General features: G+C 49.2%; 2 protein-coding genes across 2 annotated transcripts in view; one reads left to right on the forward strand and one right to left on the reverse strand.

The window, feature by feature from the left end:
• Positions 1-8178, reverse strand: part of LOC144326681 (uncharacterized) — a 47035-nt gene extending 38857 nt beyond the window's left edge. The window contains 4 exon segments of the mRNA XM_077923423.1: positions 2067-2152; positions 3137-3266; positions 6307-6904; positions 7888-8178. Coding sequence (XP_077779549.1) covers positions 2067-2152; positions 3137-3266; positions 6307-6723 — 633 coding nt within the window. The 5' untranslated portion in view covers positions 6724-6904; positions 7888-8178.
• A 192-nt stretch (positions 8179-8370) lies between these two features.
• Positions 8371-20603, forward strand: part of LOC114592660 (uncharacterized) — a 30594-nt gene continuing 18361 nt past the window's right edge. Inside the window, exons 1-6 of the mRNA XM_077923684.1 lie at positions 8371-8588; positions 11570-12169; positions 12405-12534; positions 13786-13862; positions 14772-14898; positions 17328-18434. Of these exons, the coding sequence (XP_077779810.1) occupies positions 11747-12169; positions 12405-12534; positions 13786-13862; positions 14772-14898; positions 17328-18434 (1864 nt within the window). The 5' untranslated portion in view covers positions 8371-8588; positions 11570-11746. The remainder of the gene's footprint in view (positions 8589-11569; positions 12170-12404; positions 12535-13785; positions 13863-14771; positions 14899-17327; positions 18435-20603) is intronic.

Genomic DNA, 20603 nt, shown 5'->3' on the forward strand with positions numbered 1-20603 from the left:
TATACCCCGCCCTCCCCGGCCAAAGCCAGGCTCAGGGTGGCTAACACCAATAAAATTACAATAAAAACATAATAGAAAAAAACAAAATAAAGCCATTTAAAATACAGGTTAAAATGCAATTTAAAATGCAGTCTCATTTTAAAAGTAGCCGATAGATCAAGACCATAAGGGGAGGGAAACACAAGGGTCAGACTGAGTCCAAACCAAAGGCCAGGCGGAACAGCTCTGTCTTGCAGGCCCTGCAGAAATATATCAAGTCCCGCAGGGCCCTAGTCTCTTGGGACAGAGCGTTCCACCAAGTCGGGGCCAGTACTGAAAAGGCCCTGGCCCTAGGTGAGACCAATCTAACCACCTTGTGACTTGGGACCTCCAAAGTGTTGTCATTTGTGGACCTTAAGGTCCTCCGCGGGACATACCAGGAGAGGCGGTCCCGTAGGTACGTGGGCCCTAGGCCGCAAATCTCTCTCGCAGCAAGCTCTTCTTGGTCTCCTCTCTTTCCTAAAACATTCCTGTTCAGTGGTTTGTTTGCATTTTCACAAGCACACAGCACTTCTCTCTGAACACAGAACTGAGAAAAATGTGGGATGACTGTGGGAGACTCACAGGTGCAAGGACATGCTAAGCCACCCTGCTACACGGTAAGTTCTATAACCAGGGTGTCTCTGGACCTCAAATTAAGACTCATGCAAATAGTAATATTTAGAACTTACTGGACTCCAGTCTGCTCGTTTATGAAAGGACTATCTAAGACATCTAGTTGCTGGAGATGTGACAGGGATTAAGTTTACCTAAAACATATGTTTGTACAATGTCCTAAGGGACGCGGGTGGTGCTGTGGTGTAAACCACAAAGCCTAGGGCTTGCCAATCAGAAGGTCAGCAGTTCGAATCCCCGCGATGGGGTGAGCTCCCGTTGCTCGGTCCCAACTCCTGCCCACCTAGCAGTTCAAAAGCACGTCAAGTGCAAGTAGATAAATAGGTACCACTCCGACGGGAAAGTAAACAGAATTTTCCGTGCGCTGATCTGGTTCGCCAGAAGCAGCTTAGTCATGCTGACCACATGACCCGGAAAAACTGTCTGCAGACAAACGTCGGCTCCCTTGGCCAGTAAAGCGAGATGAGGGCCCAATCCCAGAGTTGTTCGCAACTGGACTTAACTGTCAGGGGTCCCTTTACTTTTACAATGTCCTACATTGAAAAACTTTTGGCAGAAGGTAATAGAGATAATCAGCATGACTGTAGAGGAAAATGTCATTTTGAATATACCCAATACATGGAATCTAACAAAGGGGCAATATGAGCGGACTCTCCTCGCTCTCACTGCTGGTGTTGATGAACTGGAAAAATAAAAATGGAGCTCCCTTTAACGATTCAATTGAAGATTCATTTTTATAAATACCATATTAGGTTAAGGTCTGGTTAACTACACTAACAATTCCCCACCCCCACCCCTTTTTGTAATGTAAACTTCTTTTTCGTGTCTTATGTACTTTTGTACTTCTTTATTTTTTCAATAAATAATGTAGAACACACAAAAAATTGCCCTGCTGTAAGACTTTAGGAGATCAGCCCTGAGTGCTCACTGGAAGGACAGATCGTGAAGCTGAGGCTCCAAGACTTTGGCCACCTCATGAGAAGAGAAGACTCCCTGGAAAAGACCCTGATGTTGGGAAAGATGGAGGGCACAAGGAGAAGGGGACGACAGAGGACGAGATAGTTGGACAGTGTTCTCGAAGCTACAAACATGAGTCTGACGAAACTGCGGGAAGCAGTGGAAGACAGGAGTGCCTGGAGTGCTCTGGTCCAGGGGGTCACGAAGAGTCGGACATGACTAAACGACTAAACAACAACAAAGACTTGGGACTCCCTGCAGCTGCAATCTTGGGGGGGGGAAGGGAATCTTTTACATTCCGCTTGAGAATAAACCATTTCCTTAACACAGGTCCCTTTCCATCTGTTGTGATTCTACGAAGGAAGCAGATATCCTTGGAAAGGGATCAAGGAGCAGATCCTTTCAAGCCCTAGCCAGCACCACTTCCCAGATCCCATGTTTTTTCCATCTCCTACCTGACCAGGCAACTGAACGAACACCATTTCTTCTTCGTCACACAGTAAGGAAAGGCTGGGATGATCTGGCAGAGGAGTTCGGCTGCCTATGAGCAAAAGGAAAAAAGGAAGCAGGTAGGATTTTTCTCCTGTCTCGAACTGCGTGGGTATACTTTGCAGGTGTGCAGCTTGGGGATCAGGGTGGATTTGATTTAAATCAAATCAATTTAAATCACGATTTAAATCACTGGTCAGTAAGACTTGATTTAAATCTTTTTTTAAAAAAAACCAACAACACTCATTCTTGCTGGTATAATCTTAATATTTACAACCAGATGAAACCTCACAATAATTTAGGCTTCTCGCAGTGAGGGAACCACCAGGAGGCCCTCGGCGCTGGAACTCAGTGTGTGGGCAGAACGATGGGGGTGGAGACGCTTCTTCAGGTATACTGGGCCGAGGCCGTTTAGGGCTTTAAAGGTCTGCACCAACACTTTGAATTGTCCTCTGAAACGTACTGGGAGCCAGTGTAGGTCTTTCAAGACTGGTGTTATATGGTCTCGGCGCCTGCTCCTAGTCACCAGTCTGGCTGCCGCATTCTGGATTAATTGTAGTTTCTGGGTCACCTTCAAAGGTAGCCCCACAGAGAACGCGTTGCAGTAGTCCAAGCGAGAGATAACCAGAGCATGTACCACTCAGGCAAGACAGTCCGCAGGCAAGTAGGGTCTCAGCCTGTGTACCAGATGGAGCTGATAAACAGCTGCCCTGGACACAGAATTAACCTGCGCTTCCATGGACAGCTGTGAATCCAAAATGACTCCCAGGCTGTGCAGCTGGTCCTTCAGGGGCACAGTTACCCCATTCAGGACCAGGGAGTCCTCTACACCAGCCCGCCTCCTGTCCTCCAAAAACAGTACTTCTGTCTTGTCAGGATTCAACCTCAATCTGTTAGCCGCCATCCATCCTCCAACCTTCAGCTGGAGCAGAATTCGCCGGTTAGTCATGGAGGCAAGACGGTTTGGGCATATAAAACCACCCCCCACCCCCGAGACCGTGATCAAACCAAAAACCCACTCCCAATTCCTCCTTACTCAGCGAAGGGGAAGCATCCGTTCCACTGCCCTCCGGAATGGCTCTCCAGAACAGCTGCCTCCTCCTGGTAGCCGACGGGACCTTCTCTGTGTCGTAAAATGGAAGGCCCCCATTTTTCAGCCTCTGGATCTGAAATAAAAATGGGGATCCCCACGCCGGGAAAGGGATTAGGAAGAGGCGCCCTGATGTCATCACGGGGGGGTGTACACCAAACATTTGCACATTCTATCCTCCCCTTGGGGAGTTTAGCTCTTACAACGAATTCATACCAAAATAGCTGAAAGAGATTTCAGATGGGGAAACTCCACTGGACTGTCGAAATGGGATTTGGCATAAAAAGTGTAATGCTTTGATTCTGGTGTGGAAATTTGCTCCTTTTTTTTTTATTTGGCATGTGTTATTGAACTTTATTTTCTTTTATTGTAACAGATTAATGGGGCCAGGGCGGGGGAGTAATTCCAGGAAGTTGGACTAGATTGGGCATCCCCAAACTTGGCCCTCCAGATGTTTTGGTACTACAATTCCCATCATCCCTGACCACTGGTCCTGTTAGCTAGGGATGATGGGAGTTGTAGGCCAAAAACATCTGGAGGGCCGAGTTTGCCTATGCCTGATGACTCTTTGGCAGGGTGGATTTGATTTAAATAAAATGGATTTAAATCACTAGTCTGTATGACTTGATTTAAATCTTTTCTTTTTTTTTACAGAAAGACTCATTCTTGCTGGTATAATCTTAATATTTACAACCAGATGAAGGTTTCATTTTTGGAATAATAAATTTTGAGTAGTTTTTACAGTTACATTAAAAATTTCTGATTTGGTTATACTATTGGAAATACATGGACAGATGGTTATGAAATTATTGTGAGGTTTAATAAGTTAACTGTTTATATTTGGACAACTTTTCTGCTGCACTTAATAACAATTTAAACCATTTATTTAACTAAACTATTTAACTAAAACAATAACATTATGGCATGTTTGTTAACTGATGTGGTTAAACAATTTTTTAAAAAAAACACAGACTGAGTTTTAGCATGAAAAACTTAAAACAAATCTTTATTTCCTTTGGACTATAATGTAACTTAAATAGAAAACTATCTTTAGAAAGATTTTTACTCCAAAAGGATTTTAATTTAAAAATTCGATTTAAATTTAAAAATCTGATTTATTTTTAAATCATTGATTTTTATCCACCCTGCTGTTTGGCTCCTTCCCAACTCCAATAGTAATAATAAATAATAATAATAATAATAATAATAATAATAATAATAATAATTTATTTATATCCCACCCTCCCCAGCCGAAGCCAGGCTCAGAACGGCTAACAACAGTAAAAGCAACACAGTTTACATAAACTCACAATCAATTAATTGAAATACATTCTAAAATCAATTCATTCTAAAATCAATTCAGAGTCAAATTAATGGCAACCATTGGGCTAGAGCAGTGTTTCCCAACCTTTTTTGGGCAAAGGCACACTTGTTTCATGAAAAAAATCTCGAGGCACACCACCATTACAGCCCCGTGACGTCAGCGCGCAGCGTCACGCCGGGAGGGACATGAATTGCTAGCAAATTACATAATCACCTCCTTGAGGGCTGGCTCATCTTCTCCGAAGGCAGAACCCCATTAATTAACAGCACAGACTCACACCATAGCCAAGACGAGGGGGGAAAACCTCAGTCATGCACAGTCATGCACATGTGGGGGCTAAATGAGGACGAAGACCGGGCAGAGAGCAGGGTTCAAATCACCCCACCTGGCCAGGACAATCCCTGGGTGCTCCCTTGGGCCACTCGCCTGACCCACCTCGCAGGGCTGTTGTTGCGAGGATAACACAGGGAGAACCACGCGCGCCCCCGGGAGCTCCTTGGAGGAGAAAGCGGGCGATGAATGCAATGCACGAAATATATGAGAGGCGACCAGGTTTTGCAGGTGAGGGGCCCCCGACAGCCTCCGCTTCCAACACCCGGCGCAACGACGCCGAAGTTTTCCCCCGGGCTCGGCTCGGGGAGCAGCGCTGCTCCCCCCCGGCTCCCCTTCGCCCTCCCGGCTCTCTCTGCCGCCCACTGGGGACCCCCCTCACCTGCCAAGTCCGGAGCGCCGGTGGAAGTTGCATGCATGCATGCAGGGCGCCGCGTTGCCATTGCATTGCACTGCACTCCATGCAACGCCTGCACGCATGCATTGCCTTGCACGCCCGCCAAGGGGTCTCCTCGCGGTCCGATGCGTCCCCTCCGGCGCGGATGCAGCATTGCAAAAATAAAAAAACCCCGACGCAGCCCTACCTGGGGGGCAGCCTCCGCCTCCGCCGCTCCGCCTCCGCGGGGATCCCCGGGCTCCATCCTGCCGCCCGATCTCCGGGGGGCGCAGGCAGGCTGCGCGGGGTCTGCGCGGAAGAGCCCCTGCCCGCCCGGCCGCCGCCGCTGCGCTCATTCCATGGCCGGGAGAAGAGCGCTTCAAACAAAACGCCCGGCCCGCCAGGCCACGCTGGGAAACGTAGTTCGCGCACCCCGCGCGGGCGCGGAGCCCAAGGGCGAGGGGACTACGGATCCCGGCAGCCCCCGCGCCGGGGACGGAGGGGGAGAGGCCGGGTGCAGGGATGGAGGGACGGGTGGGCGAGCGAGTGAGTGAGTGGCAGCCGCCAAGCCTTGGCCGAGAGCCAGGAAGGGCCTCCCCGGAGGAGGAGGGAGGCGCAGAGCGGGAGGGAGGGAGGGAACCCCAGGGGTCATCTAGTGACGGCGCCCCAATCGAAAATTTGACTTTAAAAAAAAAAAATCTTTCAATTTTTTAATTTTTCCCGCGGCACACCAGGCAACATCTCGCGTCACACTAGTGTGCCGCGGAACAGTGGTTGGGAAACACTGGGCTAGAGTTCTATGAGGATTACAGAAGGAGGGGGTCAGGCTGTGCCTTGGCCAAAGGCCTGGTGGAACAGCTCTGTCTTGCAGGCCCTGCGGAAAGATGTCAAGTCCCGCAGGGCCCTAGTCTCTTGTGACAGAGTGTTCCACCAGATCGGGGCCACGGCTGAAAAAGCCCTGGCTCTGGTTTAAGCCAGCCTTACCTCCCTGTGGCCCAGGACCTCCAAGATGTTTTTGTTTGAAGACTGTAAGGACATACCAAGAGAGGTGGTCCCGTAGGTACAATTTAAAGAAAGCGCTCTCACCTGCTCCTTTTCTTCCTGCCTCTTCTCTTCTGCCTGGCTCAGGAGGAAGCCTTCGGCCAGGGCCACCGCCTGGGAGCTGGTCTTGGCTCCGCATTCCCTGACCCAGCTCTCCATCTCCGGGGGGAGGATGGTCAGGAACTGCTCCAAGACCACCAGGTCCAGCATCTGGGCCTTGGTGTGCTTTTCCGGCTTCAGCCACTGGCGGTAGAGGTGGTGGAGGCGGCTGCAGACCTCGCGGGGCCCCTCGGCCTCCTGATAGCAAAATGCCCGGAAGTGTTGGCGCTGGACGTCTGAGCTGGCATTGCCCTCGCCCAGGATCTGCTGCACGTTCCTTTCCCAGACCTCCCCAGTGCTCCCAGTCTGGGTGACGTGGGGGTCCTTTCCTCCCCAGGGAGCTGCTGAGTCTGGCTTTTCCATCTCCCAAAGTTCCCTGAAGGAATCCAAGGATTTCCTTGCTCTGCGGAGAATTTTGTTCCCAAACCAAAGGCAACCAGAATTTGATTGGCGTTGGAGGGGAGGGTGTCGATGTCCGGCAAAGTTTGCAAGCCCCTAAGGGAAAGATGCTTTGCTAGGAGTGAAGGGTGACCCCGGCTGGGACCTGTAAAAGACAGCAGAGACTTATAAGCAGACATGGGGGAGCAGTGGAGGCAGTGTGGTGTAGTGGTTAGAGTGTTGGGCTTGGACATGGGAGACGAAGAAGAGGAGGAAGAAGAAGAATTTACTATTTATACCCCACCCATCTGGCTGGGACTTCCCCAATCACTCTGGGCAGCTCCCAACAGAATATTAAAAACACGATAAAACATCAAACATTAAAAACTTCCCTAAACAGGGCTGCCTTCAGATGTCTTCTAAAAGTCAGATAGTTGTTTATTTTCTTGACATCTGGCAGGAGGGCATTCCACAGGGCGGGCGCCACCACAGAGAAGGCCCTCTGCCTGGTTCCCTACAACCTCACTTCTCCAGCGAGGGAACTACCAGAAGGCCCTTGGAGCTAGACCTCAGTGTCTGGACTGGTATACTGGGTATACTGGGCCAGGATTAAGAAGCCTAGAAGAGTCTGGTGATCAGGCCAGTGGCCAACAAGATTCCTGTGGGGATCTTGAAAGCAGGATCTGAGCACAAGAGCCCTTTCCTCTCCTGTAATTTCCAGCAACTGATACTCCGAATTATTGCTGACTTCCACTTGCTCACTTCAAAGGCTTTGCATGTCAACAAGGAAGTTCCAGGCCCTGCAAAAGAACCTCCCTCCACCTTTCAATGTCTCTTCAAAAAAATATTACTCTTACGTTATCCGCCAGGACAACCCTGTTTGCTTTGTCTTTCAGGGCCCGGTGACCTTTGAGGAGGTGTCTGTGCAGCCAAGAAGCCCACTTAGGTTTTCTCTCCCCAACCTCAGTTGCATTTGCACCCCCCTCCTCCCCCCTTGGAGGAAGAGACAGCAGGGGCTGCTGGAGAGAGAGGTAAGTCCCAAAAGTGATTCTTCCCTCTCTCTCTTGGCAGAGTTAAGCCCAATGGAGACCATTAAAACTTGGACCATTAAAACTCCCACAAACCAGCGGAGATTATATTTCTACTCACAAGAGTTTCAGGACCTGCAGCAAACAAGACAGCTAAAAAAAAGAGCGAAGAAGGAAAAAGGACTTAGAAAGGAACTTGGCAGGAGAATGATCTCCCTGCGGAGAGATTTCATTCCCTAGCGCTGCTTCCTCGCCTCCTTCTTCCTACAAGGCAGCGAGAAGAGGGAAGGAACCTGCTAAGCCCCGCCCACTTGGGAAACTTGACCTCAGGGCTCGGGTTAACCCTTCCGTGCCCGCAAAGTGAGTCAGCAGCTGCCTACTGCAATAGCGCCCTGATTATTTTTGGGATTTATTTTTTGCAGGGGGGGGGGGAGATCCCAGGCTCTGCGCGCCCCCTCCCTTCCTCCGGTGCCACCCCCCTCCTCCTTGCACGCCTCTCCAGGAACCCAGCCTCGCTCGCTTTAACCCCTTCCTCGCCGCGGACCCACGCAGAGAGGGACCCCCCTCCCCATCGCCCCCCGCCCACCCCCGGGATCCCTTTGCAAAAGCCGCGCCTGCAAGAGGACTTTGCAGCTGGGGGCGCATAGGGGCGCCGCTGCTCTCTGGCGCGGGACTCTCCTTCTGTTCCTTCCCTTGCGACTTGGGGGGGCGGGGTTAAAGCCCCCCCCCTTGAAGGGATCTCCCTCTGCAGATCACTTCCTGCTCGCACCCCCTCCACTCCCAGGCATCGCTTGGGAAAGTGAGGAGGGTTTGCGCTCCTGGGTGAGTGTGGGGTGGAGGTCTTGTGGTGGGGGGGTCTGGATGGGAGGAGGGGGGTGCATCCCAGGAATCTTGCATGCAGAAGTCCGCCCCCCCTCTTTCTCTGCCTGCTGCCCCCCCCCCCACGCCTAGCTAAGGTCCGCCGCGGCTGCAAAACGCATCTGGGGCTTTTTTGATCAAAGAGACGAGGAGAGATCCCCTCTTTCGGAGCCCAAAGACGGTTTTCACATATTACATTACAGTACACATGTACCAAAGCCAAGACCATTTCCTCCCCATACATTTACATTTCTATTTCCTCCATCCATCATATTATTCTTTTCTCCTTCCTCCCACTTCCCTCCGCCCCCACCCGATTTCCCCCACATTATACAATTTACAATAACCTTTGCATTCTACTACCTTCTCAAATCATCTACATATTCTTATTATCTTTCCTTACCAATTTTTATTCCATCCAGTACTTCACATTTTAATCTAGGCATATTAGCATATCTTTTTTTGAGCAAGATTTTGCCATATATTCATCAAAGCATTTCCACTCCTTTTTAAATTTTTGATTCGACTGATTTCTTATTATAGCAGTTAATTTTGCCAAAATTAAATATTCATTTAGTTTACAAATCCATTCCTCCTTTGTGGGTATAGTTTGTGACTTCCACCTAGCAGCAATCACTATTCTAGCAGCTGTATTTGCATATAGAAAAATCCCCCCCCCCCATCTCATCATCTATCAATCCAAGGAGATATGTCTCTGGTTTCTTTGTTATTGATATTTTCAACATCTTCATTAGTTCTTCGTGTACTACTATCCAAAATTTCTTAATTTCCTCACACCTCCACCACATATGTATTGTTGAGCCGCTTGGTCCTTGCAGTGCAATTAGGATCACAGACTTGCAGCGTTGGAAGGGACCTCGCGGGTCATCCAGTCTAACCCTCTGCAGTGCTGGCGTCATAAGGAAGGGGGGCCCTGGCTGAAGTGGGGGAGATCGCCTGCTTGGCGTGCAGAACATTCCCAGGTTCAATTCCTGGTGACCTTTCTAGGTAGGGCTGGGGGAGGGAGCCCCGAGTCTGAAACCCAGGAGAGCCCCTGCTGGCAGGCAGTGTGGGCAATTCTGAGCTCAATGCACCTCTGGGCTCAGGATAAATGGGTTGCTGTCTATAGTGTGTCAGGCTTGCGCTCTGGCAGGGAGAGCAGACTGGTGGAACCAGGTCCAGGGAAACAATGCCCTCCTTCGACTTTGCAGAGCTTTTGAGTTACACAGGACTCCTCATCAGGCCGGACATCTTAAAGAAATAGTCTTTCCTCTTCTGCATCTCACATCTGTCTTCGGATAGACGCCTCTTCGAGTTCTCTCCATGGTTCTCTGCTGTTTGCTTTCTGCACCAGTGTGGGCCTTGCTGCTGAAATAAATTAATGACTGATAAATAGATTATAGGGACGCAGCTGGCGCTGTGGGTAAAACCTCCGTGCCTACGACTTGCTGATCGCATGTTCGGCGGTTCGAATCCCCGCGGCGAGGTGAGCTCCCGCCGTTCGGTCCCAGCTCCTGCCCACCTAGCAGTTCGAAAGCACCCTTAAGTGCAAGTAGATAAATAGGTACCGCTTTATAGCGGGAAGGTAAACGGCATTTCCGTGTGCTGCGCTGGTGCAGGCTTCAGAAGTGTCTTCGGACGGCGCTGGCTCCCGGCCTCTTGAGTGAGATGAGCACGCAACCCTAGAGTCGGACACGACTGGCCCGTACGGGCAGGGGTACCTTTAAATAGATTATATGCATGCATTGGACATTTCAGCTTTCAAGTCTAATGAAGTGTTGTTGTTTTTCTTTTCGTCATGATCTGAGTTTTTGCAAAGGACTCCCCCAATTGTTTTATTCCTCCTCTGGTTGATTTTCTCTTCCCTGTTCTTTGTCCTAAATTGACGTATCCTTTGACTTGCTCTGTTTCGTTATTTTCTAATTGTATATATCGTTCACTTCTCCAACCATTACTTTAGCCTTCGCTGCCTTCAGTCCAACCTTTCCTGATTCCCCACTTAGTTCTTTCAGGTTTGGTGCTTGAATCCTGCCTAAGATCTTCCCTTTGGTTGGACTCTGTGAGAACAGAATGCTGGACTAAATTAGACCCCTTTGGTCAGGAATCCTCTTGTGTTCATTTCTTGCCATCCTTGTCAAATTTTAGCTATTAACAGCTACATCAGACAATAACAACGAAGGGAATATTTCTAACTGAGGAGGACACAGGCAGAGGGCGTTCTTGGTGGTGGCACCTGCCCTGTGGAACGCCCTCCCATCAGATGTCAAGGAAATAAACAACTACAGTGGTACTTCGGGTTACAGACGCTTCAGGTTGCAGACGCTTCAGGTTACAGACTCCGCTAACCCAGAAATAGTACCTCGGGTTAAGAACTTTGTGGTGGCAGCAGCAGCAGCAGGAGGCTCCATTAGCTAAAGTGGTACCTCAGGTTAAGAACAGTTTCAGGTTAAGAACAGACCTCCAGAACGAATTAAGTTCTTAACCCGAGGTACCACTGTATATGACTTTTAGAAGACATCTGAAGGCAGCCCTGTTTAGAGAAGTTATTAATGTTTGATTTTTATTCCATTTTTAATATTCTGTTGGGAGCCACCCAGAGTGGCTGGGGAAACCCAGCCAGATGGGTGCAGTATAAATAAATTATGGTTATGATTACAGTGGTACCTCTGGTAAAGAACTTAATTCGTTCTGGAGGTCTGTTCTTAACCTGAAACTGTTCTTAATCTGAAGCACCACTTTAGCTAATGGGGCCTCCTGCTGCTGCCGCGCTGCCAGAGCACGATTTCTGTTCTCATCCTGAAGCAAAGTTCTTAATCCGAGGTACTATTTCTGGGTTAGCGGAGTCTGTAACCTGAAGCGTCTGTAACCCGAGGCACCACTGTATTATGATTCCATGGCTCTTTCTGAACTCTCGGTGTTTTCCTTGCCCCCCCCCCCCCTTTCAGGTAGAAGCTCAAGCCGATTGCCTTTCGCCTGTGAAGTATTTCCCAGAGAAAGCTGTTTGGAACAGACCACCTTGTAAAGCCAGCCAGTAACCCCCTTGCATCCTCCTTGCCTTGGGAAGGAAAAGAACCTTTCGTGCATGAAGGTATTTGAGGGACCTTTCTGAGCACAGAAAGAAAATGGAGGTGCCAGGAATCTCCCCGGGCAACGAGGCGTCAAGGAAGGACCCTCGGGCCACCCAGGCTGGAAGCAGCAGGGCATTGTGGGAGAAAACAGGGCAGAAGACCCTAGCTGGGGAAAATGCCCACCTGGATGCTCAACGCCTGCACTTCAAGGAGTTTTGCTACCGGGAAGCCGAGGGTCCCAGAGAGGTCTGCAGCCGCCTCCATCACTTTTACCGTCTGTGGCTCAGGCCGGAAAGGCACACGAAGGCCCAGATGCTGGACCTAGTGGTCCTGGAGCAGTTCCTGGCTGTCCTCCCCCCGGAGATGGAGAACTGGGTCAGAGAGTGCAGAGCCGAGACCAGCTCGCAGGCGGTGGCCCTGGTGGAAGGTCTCATCCTGAGCCAAGCGGAGGGGAAGAAGCAGGTAGAGGAGAAGCAGGTGAGAGGGTTAAATCTTGGTGTTTGCAAATGGCAGGTGATTGAAGGGTCTGGTATGGGGGAGGCATTCCGGGAGAGATTGGGGTCCCCACGCTTTATAGGTCCCAAGCCAGCACTTGGAATTGGGCTCAGAGGCGGACAGACAAACACAAAGATTTAGAAATCTCCAGGGATTCAAGGAATCTTAGAAGCAAAGCTCCTCACCTGCATCTTCTCTGCCTGGGGTTCCATTTCAGGTGGAAAGGACTTCAGCCATACCAGCCATGTCAGATTTCTCTGGGGTAGAAGAAACCCCATCGGACACTGGACTGAGGTCAGTGTTAGGGGGGACCCAGCAGAAGGTTGACAGAAGGACTACCTTTCTGGGTAAGAATCAAGGGGACATATTCCAAGTTGGCCAGAGGGGTGGGATTGGGGAGGGAGTTAGGTGAGGTGACTGCATGGCTGGGGGTTTGGCTAGATGATCCTTGCAGTCCCTTCCATCCTACTATTCTATTATTCTCTCTGTATTTTGTGTTTTTGTCCTTTTTTTTAATGCTGCAAACCACCCCCCTCCGATATCTACGGATGAAGGGTGTTATACAAATTTGATAAACAGTAATTTTGAAAAATGCTCTTTCGGTGGATGGCAGTTATATAAATCTCATAAATTAAAAATGAATAAAAGGTTGTTTTTTCAAAAAAAATACATGTAGCATTTCATTTCATGGATCAAAATCAGACTCCCCCCCCCCCCCCGCTCTTATTTTTTGGGGACTTTGGGTTCACATATTTTATTTTAAAAGTTAATAAACTGTTTCCCAGCCTGAGCCCATCAGAGCCAAGTAGAAGGTGAAATTAAATACACAAAAACTATTGAGAACAATTAAAGCTGTTCTTACAGGCTTACAGTTAATGTCCATACATGACCAGGAGGGTCACTCCTCAGGGAAACCCTTCTTAAACCACAACAAAATAGTCTTCAGGATGCAGAACCTCGACACCATGGACTTGTATCGGGTCTACTCAGAGTAGACCCATTGAAGTTCATGGACCCGCCTAAGGGCACATTCACATCCTAACATTTAAAGTGCTATGATACCACTTTGCACAGTCATAGCTTCCCTCATGGAATTATGGGAACTGTAGTTCAGTACGGTGCTGAGATTGGTTCGGAGATTCCCCCTTCCCCTCACGGAGCTACAATTCCCAGAGTGGTTTACCATTCCATCTGTCTACACAGGGTACTCCGGGAATTGTAGTGCCGTGAGGCATCCTAACAGCTCACAGCACCCTTCAGCTACAGTTCCCAGAACCCTTTGCGGGAAGCTGTTTAAAGTGGTGTAATGCCGCTCTCAATGCATATTGTGAATGTGGCCCAACTCGGATGCATTTCCTTCCTCTAAGTAGGATCAGCATTTGGGATCCGGCCCCATGATGCTGGGGGCCTGATTTTGGCTAGCTACTGATTCCAGAGGCCTGGAGGCGCAAGGCCCGAAATCTAAAGCCGCCATCTTGAACTAGGCCCAAAGCAAAGGTGGAGACAGATTTTACTTCAGTCCACAAACTGAAGTGCCAAAATTATGTATTTTCTAGAAGAAAAGGACAAGCGCCTTTCTCTTCCTTTCTCTTCCCCAGGTGTTGGGATGGCAAAAGGACTTCATTCTCTTCCTGCCCGAGTGGAAATGGAAGTGGCACACTCTCCACCGGATCAGGTCATCATTGCAGAGATTTGTTTGCTTAATTCCATTTACGGGCGACCGCCCCACTTATGCTGAGGTTGCGTTCCCAGGTACTGCGCATAGACATGAGCACAATATATGCCAGGAGGCTAAGTTGGGTCGGAATCCAGTACGCTCTCCCAGAGTTAATGCTGAATACATTACTTCTGGACAATACGCCACTGTAGCCGCTGGAGGGCCATGAAAACTTGTGTCCCGGGATTTTTAGACTTGTCTACCCATCGCGGTAGTGGTGCTGTGGGTTAAACCACAGAGCCTAGGACTTGCCGATCAGAAGGTCGGCGGTTCGAATCCCCGCGAGGGGGGAGCTCCTGTTGCTCGGTCCCAGCTCCTGCCAACCTAGCAGTTTGAAAGCACGTCAAAGTGCAAGTAGATAAATAGGTACCACTCCGGCGGGAAGGTAAACGGCGTTTCCATGCGCTGCTCTGGTTCGCCAGAGGCAGTTTAGTCATGCTGGCCACATGACCCGGAAGCTGTACGCTGGCTCCCTCGGCCAATAAAGCGAGATGAGCGCCGCAACCCCAGAGTCGGCCACAACTGGACCTAATGGTCAGGGGTCCCTTTACCTTTACCCATCTGAAACCAAAAGGGCACATTGGTTGCTAGATGTGAAATAGTTTGCCATTGTTTTCAGCTCTCCTACGCCACTGTTTGAGGCACCTAGTTGGCCACTGTGAGAACAGGATACTGGGCTTTATGGGCCATTGGCCCGATCCAGCACGTTCTTCTTATGCTCTTGAAAACTGCCTGTTCAGAAGACTTTTGACTACCACTGACCAACCTCCAGATCCTGCAGGAGAACCTCTCCTCCACCTTTTACTGTCTTTCCCCCCTGAATTCTTGTGTTATCCAGTAGGACAACCTGTTTCCTTTGTCTTTCAGGGCCCGGTGACCTTTGAGGAGGTGGCTGTGTTTTTCACGGAGGAGGAGTGGGCTCTGCTGGATCCGGCCCAGAGAGCTCTGCACAAGGAAGTCATGGAGGAGAATTATGGGACTCTGAACTCTCTGTGTAAGGCTCACTGCTCTCCCCTGGCAGACAGACACAGAAAGGAGGGATTTCAGCCACTCTTTTCCTGCTTCATTCATTGCACTGTTTGAGCAGAACAGCAGCAGCATGCTCGATTTTTATTTTAAATCAAGATACTTACGCAGCTGACCACAGTACCCCATTACTTCCCAATTGGATTATTGCAATGCAAAGATGACTCAGAGACTTCACTGGGCCGCAAATGCAACAGCCAGATTACTGGCTGGGGCTACCCACAGATCTTAGGGGAGTGGGTGGTGCTGTGGTCTAAACCACTGAGCCTCTTGGGCTTGCTGATCAGAAGGTCGGTTCAGATCCACAACGGGGTGAGCTCCTGTTGCTCTGTCCCAGCTCCTGCCAACCTAGCAGTTCGAAAGCATGCCAGCGCAAGTAGATAAATAGGTACCACTGTGGCGGGAAGGTAAACAGCATTTCCGTGCACTCTGGTTTCCGTCACGGCGCCCTGTTGCGCCAGAAGCGGTTTAGTCATGCTGGCCACATGACCCGGAAAGCTTTCTGTGGACAAATACCGGCTCCCTTGGCCTGAAGTGAGAGGAGCACTGCAACCCCATAGTCGCCTTTGACTGGACTCTGCTGTCCAAAGGTCCTTTACCCTACCTGCAGAGCTCATATAACCCCTGTTTTGAAACAGCTGTATTCGTGACCAGTTCTTTTCTGGGTCTAGTTGAAGGTCCTTGTGTTAGTGTTTGTAAGCCCTAAACCAGGGCTGGCCAACTCCCAAGAGACTGCGATCTACTTTTAAAACTTGCAGTGATCTATCCCTTCTTTAGGGGTTCAGGTCATACTTGTTGAACTTTTTTTATGAAAGAGGGAAAGCACAGGTTTTGGGGGGTACAGGGCTAAAATGTTGAGCTTTTTTAGGGGAGCCAAAGTTGTTGAGCTTCTTTGGGGGGAGCCACTGATCTACTGGTGATCTACCACAGGCATCCAGTGATCTACCGGTAGATCATGATCTACCTGTTAGACATGCCTGCCCTAAACAATTCAGGTTGCAAATACAGGAGAGACCACGTCCTTCCCTAAAGACCCTCTTGGGTGCTGAGACCACCAGAGGGGACCCACTTGGTAGTTCCTCCACACTCCAAGGTGGTGTGGCCCCCTAAGCTGTGGGACTTCTTGAGCACAAAGGTGTGTCAGGCACCTTCATTATACAGCTCCCAGAGAAGGCCTCTTTGCCTTGGCTTTTGACACTAGAGGTGTGTGTTTTTAAAAGGTAAAGGGGACCCCTGACCATTAGGTCCAGTCGTGGCCTACTCTGGGGTTGCAGCGCTCATCTCGCTTTATTGGCCAAAGGAGCAGGCGTACAGCTTCTGGGTCATGTGGCCAGCATGACTAAGCCGCTTCTGGCGAACCAGAGCGGTGCACGGAAACGCCGTTTACCTTCCCACCGGAGTGCTACCTATTTATCTACTTGCACTTTGACGTGCTTTTGAACTGCTAGGTTGGCAGGAGCAGGGACTGAGCATCCGTCGCAGGGATTCGAGTCCACTTCGTCACGGGGATTCGAACCGCCGACCTTTTGGTCGGCAAGTCCTAGGCTACGTGGTTTAACCCACAGTGCCATCCGCGCCCCCTGTGTTTTTAGGATCCACCTAATTTCTGTGAGTTGTTTAAAAAAAATTTTTTTAACAGCAAGGCGTCATTGCATTCTCCTCTCTCAATCTGGAAGAACTACAAGGTGTCTTGCAGTAAACAAAAAGAACCACGCAGAGTCAGAAGATCCACAGTAAAAGGAAAAACTTACAAATGTACAAGCAGAGAGAGAGAGAGAGAGAGAGAGAGAGCAGCTCGCTGACCACAGGAATTTATCTCTTCTGGTTCAGCTTGACCTTGATGTAGTCAAAACATTATTTGTATCAGAAATTAACCTGCTGGAAGCTTCCAGAATCTTCCAGCACTTTCTAGCACTTTCCAGTTTCTGCCCTGAAAGAAATTAGTCATGACAGTTTTGGCCCTTTCCTTGCAGTTTTTCATTATTATTTATTATTGATTGCCTTGTCAGGAGTATCTTGAGCAGGGGTCAGCAAACCTTTTCAGCAGGGGCCCGTCCATTGTCCCTCAGACCTTGTGGGGGGTCGGACTATATTTCGGAAAAAATAATGAACAAATTTCTGTGCCCCACAAATAACCCAGAGATGCATTTTAAATAAAAGGATGCATTCTACTCATGTAAAAACACACTGATTCCCAGACCGTCCGCGGGCCGGATTTAGAAGGCGATTGGGCCAGATCCGGCCCCCTGGCCTTAGCTTGCCTACCCATGATTTTGAGGTACAAAACGCAAAATCTGAAACGCCTTACAAAAAGACAGCTGTAGTGTAAATTGCCCAATAGCTACTTGACAATCTGAGTCTCTGATTATCTCTGATTATCTTCCTTTATTCCCGCAGATGATGGGCAGGAAAGGCAAGGGAGAAGGAAAGCTGGATCAGAACAGCCAGGGAAGATGAATTCTGTCTGTTCCCAAGAAATCCCAGCCCCACAAATGTATCACAAAAGAGAAAAAGGAAAGACTCTGTGTTCAAAGCCGTCTGTCTTTAGCACAGATCAGATGATCCATGAAGGGGAGACGCTCTTGATATGCTCGGAGTGTGGGAAGAGCTTCAACCGGAGCACAAACCTGACTCGGCACCAACGGATCCACACGGGAGAGAAGCCGTTTAAATGCTCTGAGTGCGGGAAGAGCTTCAGCCAGAAGATGAACCTTACGCGACATCAGAGAGTCCACACGAGGGATAAACCCCATGAGTGCTCGGCGTGTGGGAAGAGCTTCAGTCAGAGCACAACCCTGAAAATACATCAGAGAATCCACACGGGGGAGAAACCGTACACATGCTCCGAATGTGGGAATAGCTTCCGTCAGAAGATAAATCTCACCAGGCATCAAAGAGCACACGCGAAAGAGAAACCCTACAAATGCCCCGAGTGTGGCAAGAGCTTCAGCCACAGCTCAAGCCTCAATGACCATCAGAGAATCCACACGGGGGAGAAACCTTACAAATGCCCCGAGTGCGGGAAGAGCTTCAGCCAGACCACCAGCTTTGCGTACCACCAGAGACTTCACTCTAGAGGGAAACCACACCAATGCCCTGAGTGCGGGAAAAGCTTCAGCCATTGCTCAAACCTTAACGAACATCGGAGAATCCACACAGGGGAGAAACCGTACGAGTGCTCTGAGTGCGAGAAGACCTTCAGCCAGAAGATAAACCTTGCGAGGCATCAGAGGGTACATACAGGGGAGAAACCATATCGGTGCTCAGAGTGCGGGAAGAGGTTCAGCGACGGCTCAAGCCTTAGTGCCCATCAGAGAATCCACACCGGAGAGAAGCCGTACAAATGTGCCGAGTGTGGGAAGGGCTTCAGCCAACTCACCAACTTCACTTACCATCAGAGAATCCACACCGGAGAGAAACCCTACGAATGCCCAGAGTGCGGGAAGAGTTTCAGCCAGAAGATAAACCTTATTAGACATCAGAGAGTGCACAAAGGGAGGGCACCCTGAGAAGGACAGAGACATCTTTGGGATATGGAAGGCACATGAGAAAGATATGAGGATGACTTTCCTCTCCAGTGATTCACACGGAGGCAACGTATTACAAGCAGAGTGGAGCTTCTCTGATTTTAAGAGAGAATCCATAAAGGGGAGAAACCTAAGCTTGGTGAAAATGTAGAAAAACCTGAATGACTTTTGTTTTGTTATGCTTTCCCCCCGGTCCATTTTATCAAATAAATCTGTCCACCTAGTAAATATTCTAGCCAAGCCACTGGGGGTATAGATGACTAATTACAAGTAGCCTTTAATCAGAAAGAGAGGGAGAAATGTATCTTTCAGCAATTAGCTGTTTTCTAGCTATGATACCGGAACTCGTTCTCTACAATGCCATGAATCCTTTAATGTGACATTGTCACGGCATGACAGTGGTTCCTGCTTGGCTGCCAGGGTTTTGAGAGAACAATGGATGTTGTGACAGGTCAATATGAAGAGGTCAACAACAACAACAACAACAACTTTATTATTTGTATCCCGCCCATTGAACTGGGTTGCCCCAGAACAGGATGGAATGATATGAATTGCAGGGGATTGGAACAGATGACCATTTGGATCCCTTTCAACTCTACAGAAGAACTATGATTCTATGAATTTATTAACTGTGGATGGAGAGAATTCCTCACTCTCAAAACACAAAGATCTGGGCACACCGCCAGTGAGACTGGTTGGAGGATCAGCTCAAGGCCAACAAAGGTGAAACAGCTTCTTCACCAACCACACCATGGTCAAGTTGCAAGAATCGCTTCCACATGGTTGTGATGAGGACATGTAGCTTAGACATGTAGCTTTCTTATTTTTTTTTTATTTCGTACCATTTATACACTGCTTTGAAAAAGCCTAGGAGTTGTGTGTTGTTGATTTTTTTAAGAAAAAGAAGAAGATAAAACATTAAAATTATCACTTAAGAAAAATTAACAACTATAATTCTAAGCATAGCTGTCAACTTGCAGATTTGAAAATAAGGGACCAGCAGCCAAAATAAGGGATTTTCCAAGCACAGGTATGTTCAACTTCTGAGCCACTCCAAGCCAAAGGCAGAAAGCCCAGCCAGCAGCCAAACGAAGCCTCAAGCGGTGGTTCCCACAGCGCAGCAACCCGGCAAAGGGGATGCAGCAAGGAAAACCAGCGTCACCTCTCCGCTGGGAAGCACTGAGCAAAGGCGAGTCCGCAGGCAATGCGGCCGATTTAATCGGCACAAGGCATGCAAGCTCCACCCCCCAGTCGTTCTTAGACTCCTTATTGGGTGAGCAACGCAGCCAAGCAACACAGTTGGAGCCTCCCTCCTCCCTGGCCGGCAGGGAGGGAGGGAGAGGAGCTGCTTCCTTTGAAACCCGGGAAATTTAAGGGACATCATCAATAAGGGATAGCAGTGAGACACAGTGCTGGGATAAGGGACTTTCCCGCCAAATAAGGGACGGTTGACCGCTATGATTCTAAGCTTTCTAAAAAATAGCAATAGACCAAAAACAGATTAAAACCCGGATCAGCTTTATAAACTTGCCTAAACAGAAACATTTTTAGGAGGCACCAAAAAGAGTAATAATAATAATAATTGTCTTATTTATATCCTGCCCATCTGGCTGGTTTTCCCTAGTCATTCTGGGCGGTGTACAGTGAAGTGTCCTGCCTGATATCAATAGGCAGGGAGTTCCCAAGGGTAGCTGCTGCCACACTCGAAGAGATGGAGGTCTTACTAACGCAGGACGGGGTATTATTAGAAACGGAGTAGGCAACGTCTAGAAGGGCAGGCCTGCTGGTGGCTAAGAGATTTAAGGCTGGCTTCTCCACATACACAGATTGAGTTGGTCTGAAGCACAGCAGATGACCGATGGCAAAGTGCTTGGAAGTCAATGGAGTTGTCAGGCTGGGAGGCCAAAGGCTATGGCGCTGGTGTCTCCAATGGTGCCCCTTTGTGGGCCTAGGAACTTGGTTCACAGCTCCAAAGTCTCACCTTTCATAGTCTTCTCTGGAAACGGCTCTGGAGAATTTCCAAGCCCTGCTATCTAGGACATGGAAGATTAGACCTGAGGCCTGCCAGCAAAGTCCAGTTCACCCAATATATTTTTTTGGGGGGTGCCCTGGCTCAAGATGTCTTTCCTCGAGCAAGGGGGTTGGA

The sequence above is a fragment of the Podarcis muralis genome, chromosome 2 (genome assembly GCF_964188315.1).
Source record: "Podarcis muralis chromosome 2, rPodMur119.hap1.1, whole genome shotgun sequence".
NCBI classification, from domain to species: domain Eukaryota; kingdom Metazoa; phylum Chordata; class Lepidosauria; order Squamata; family Lacertidae; genus Podarcis; species Podarcis muralis.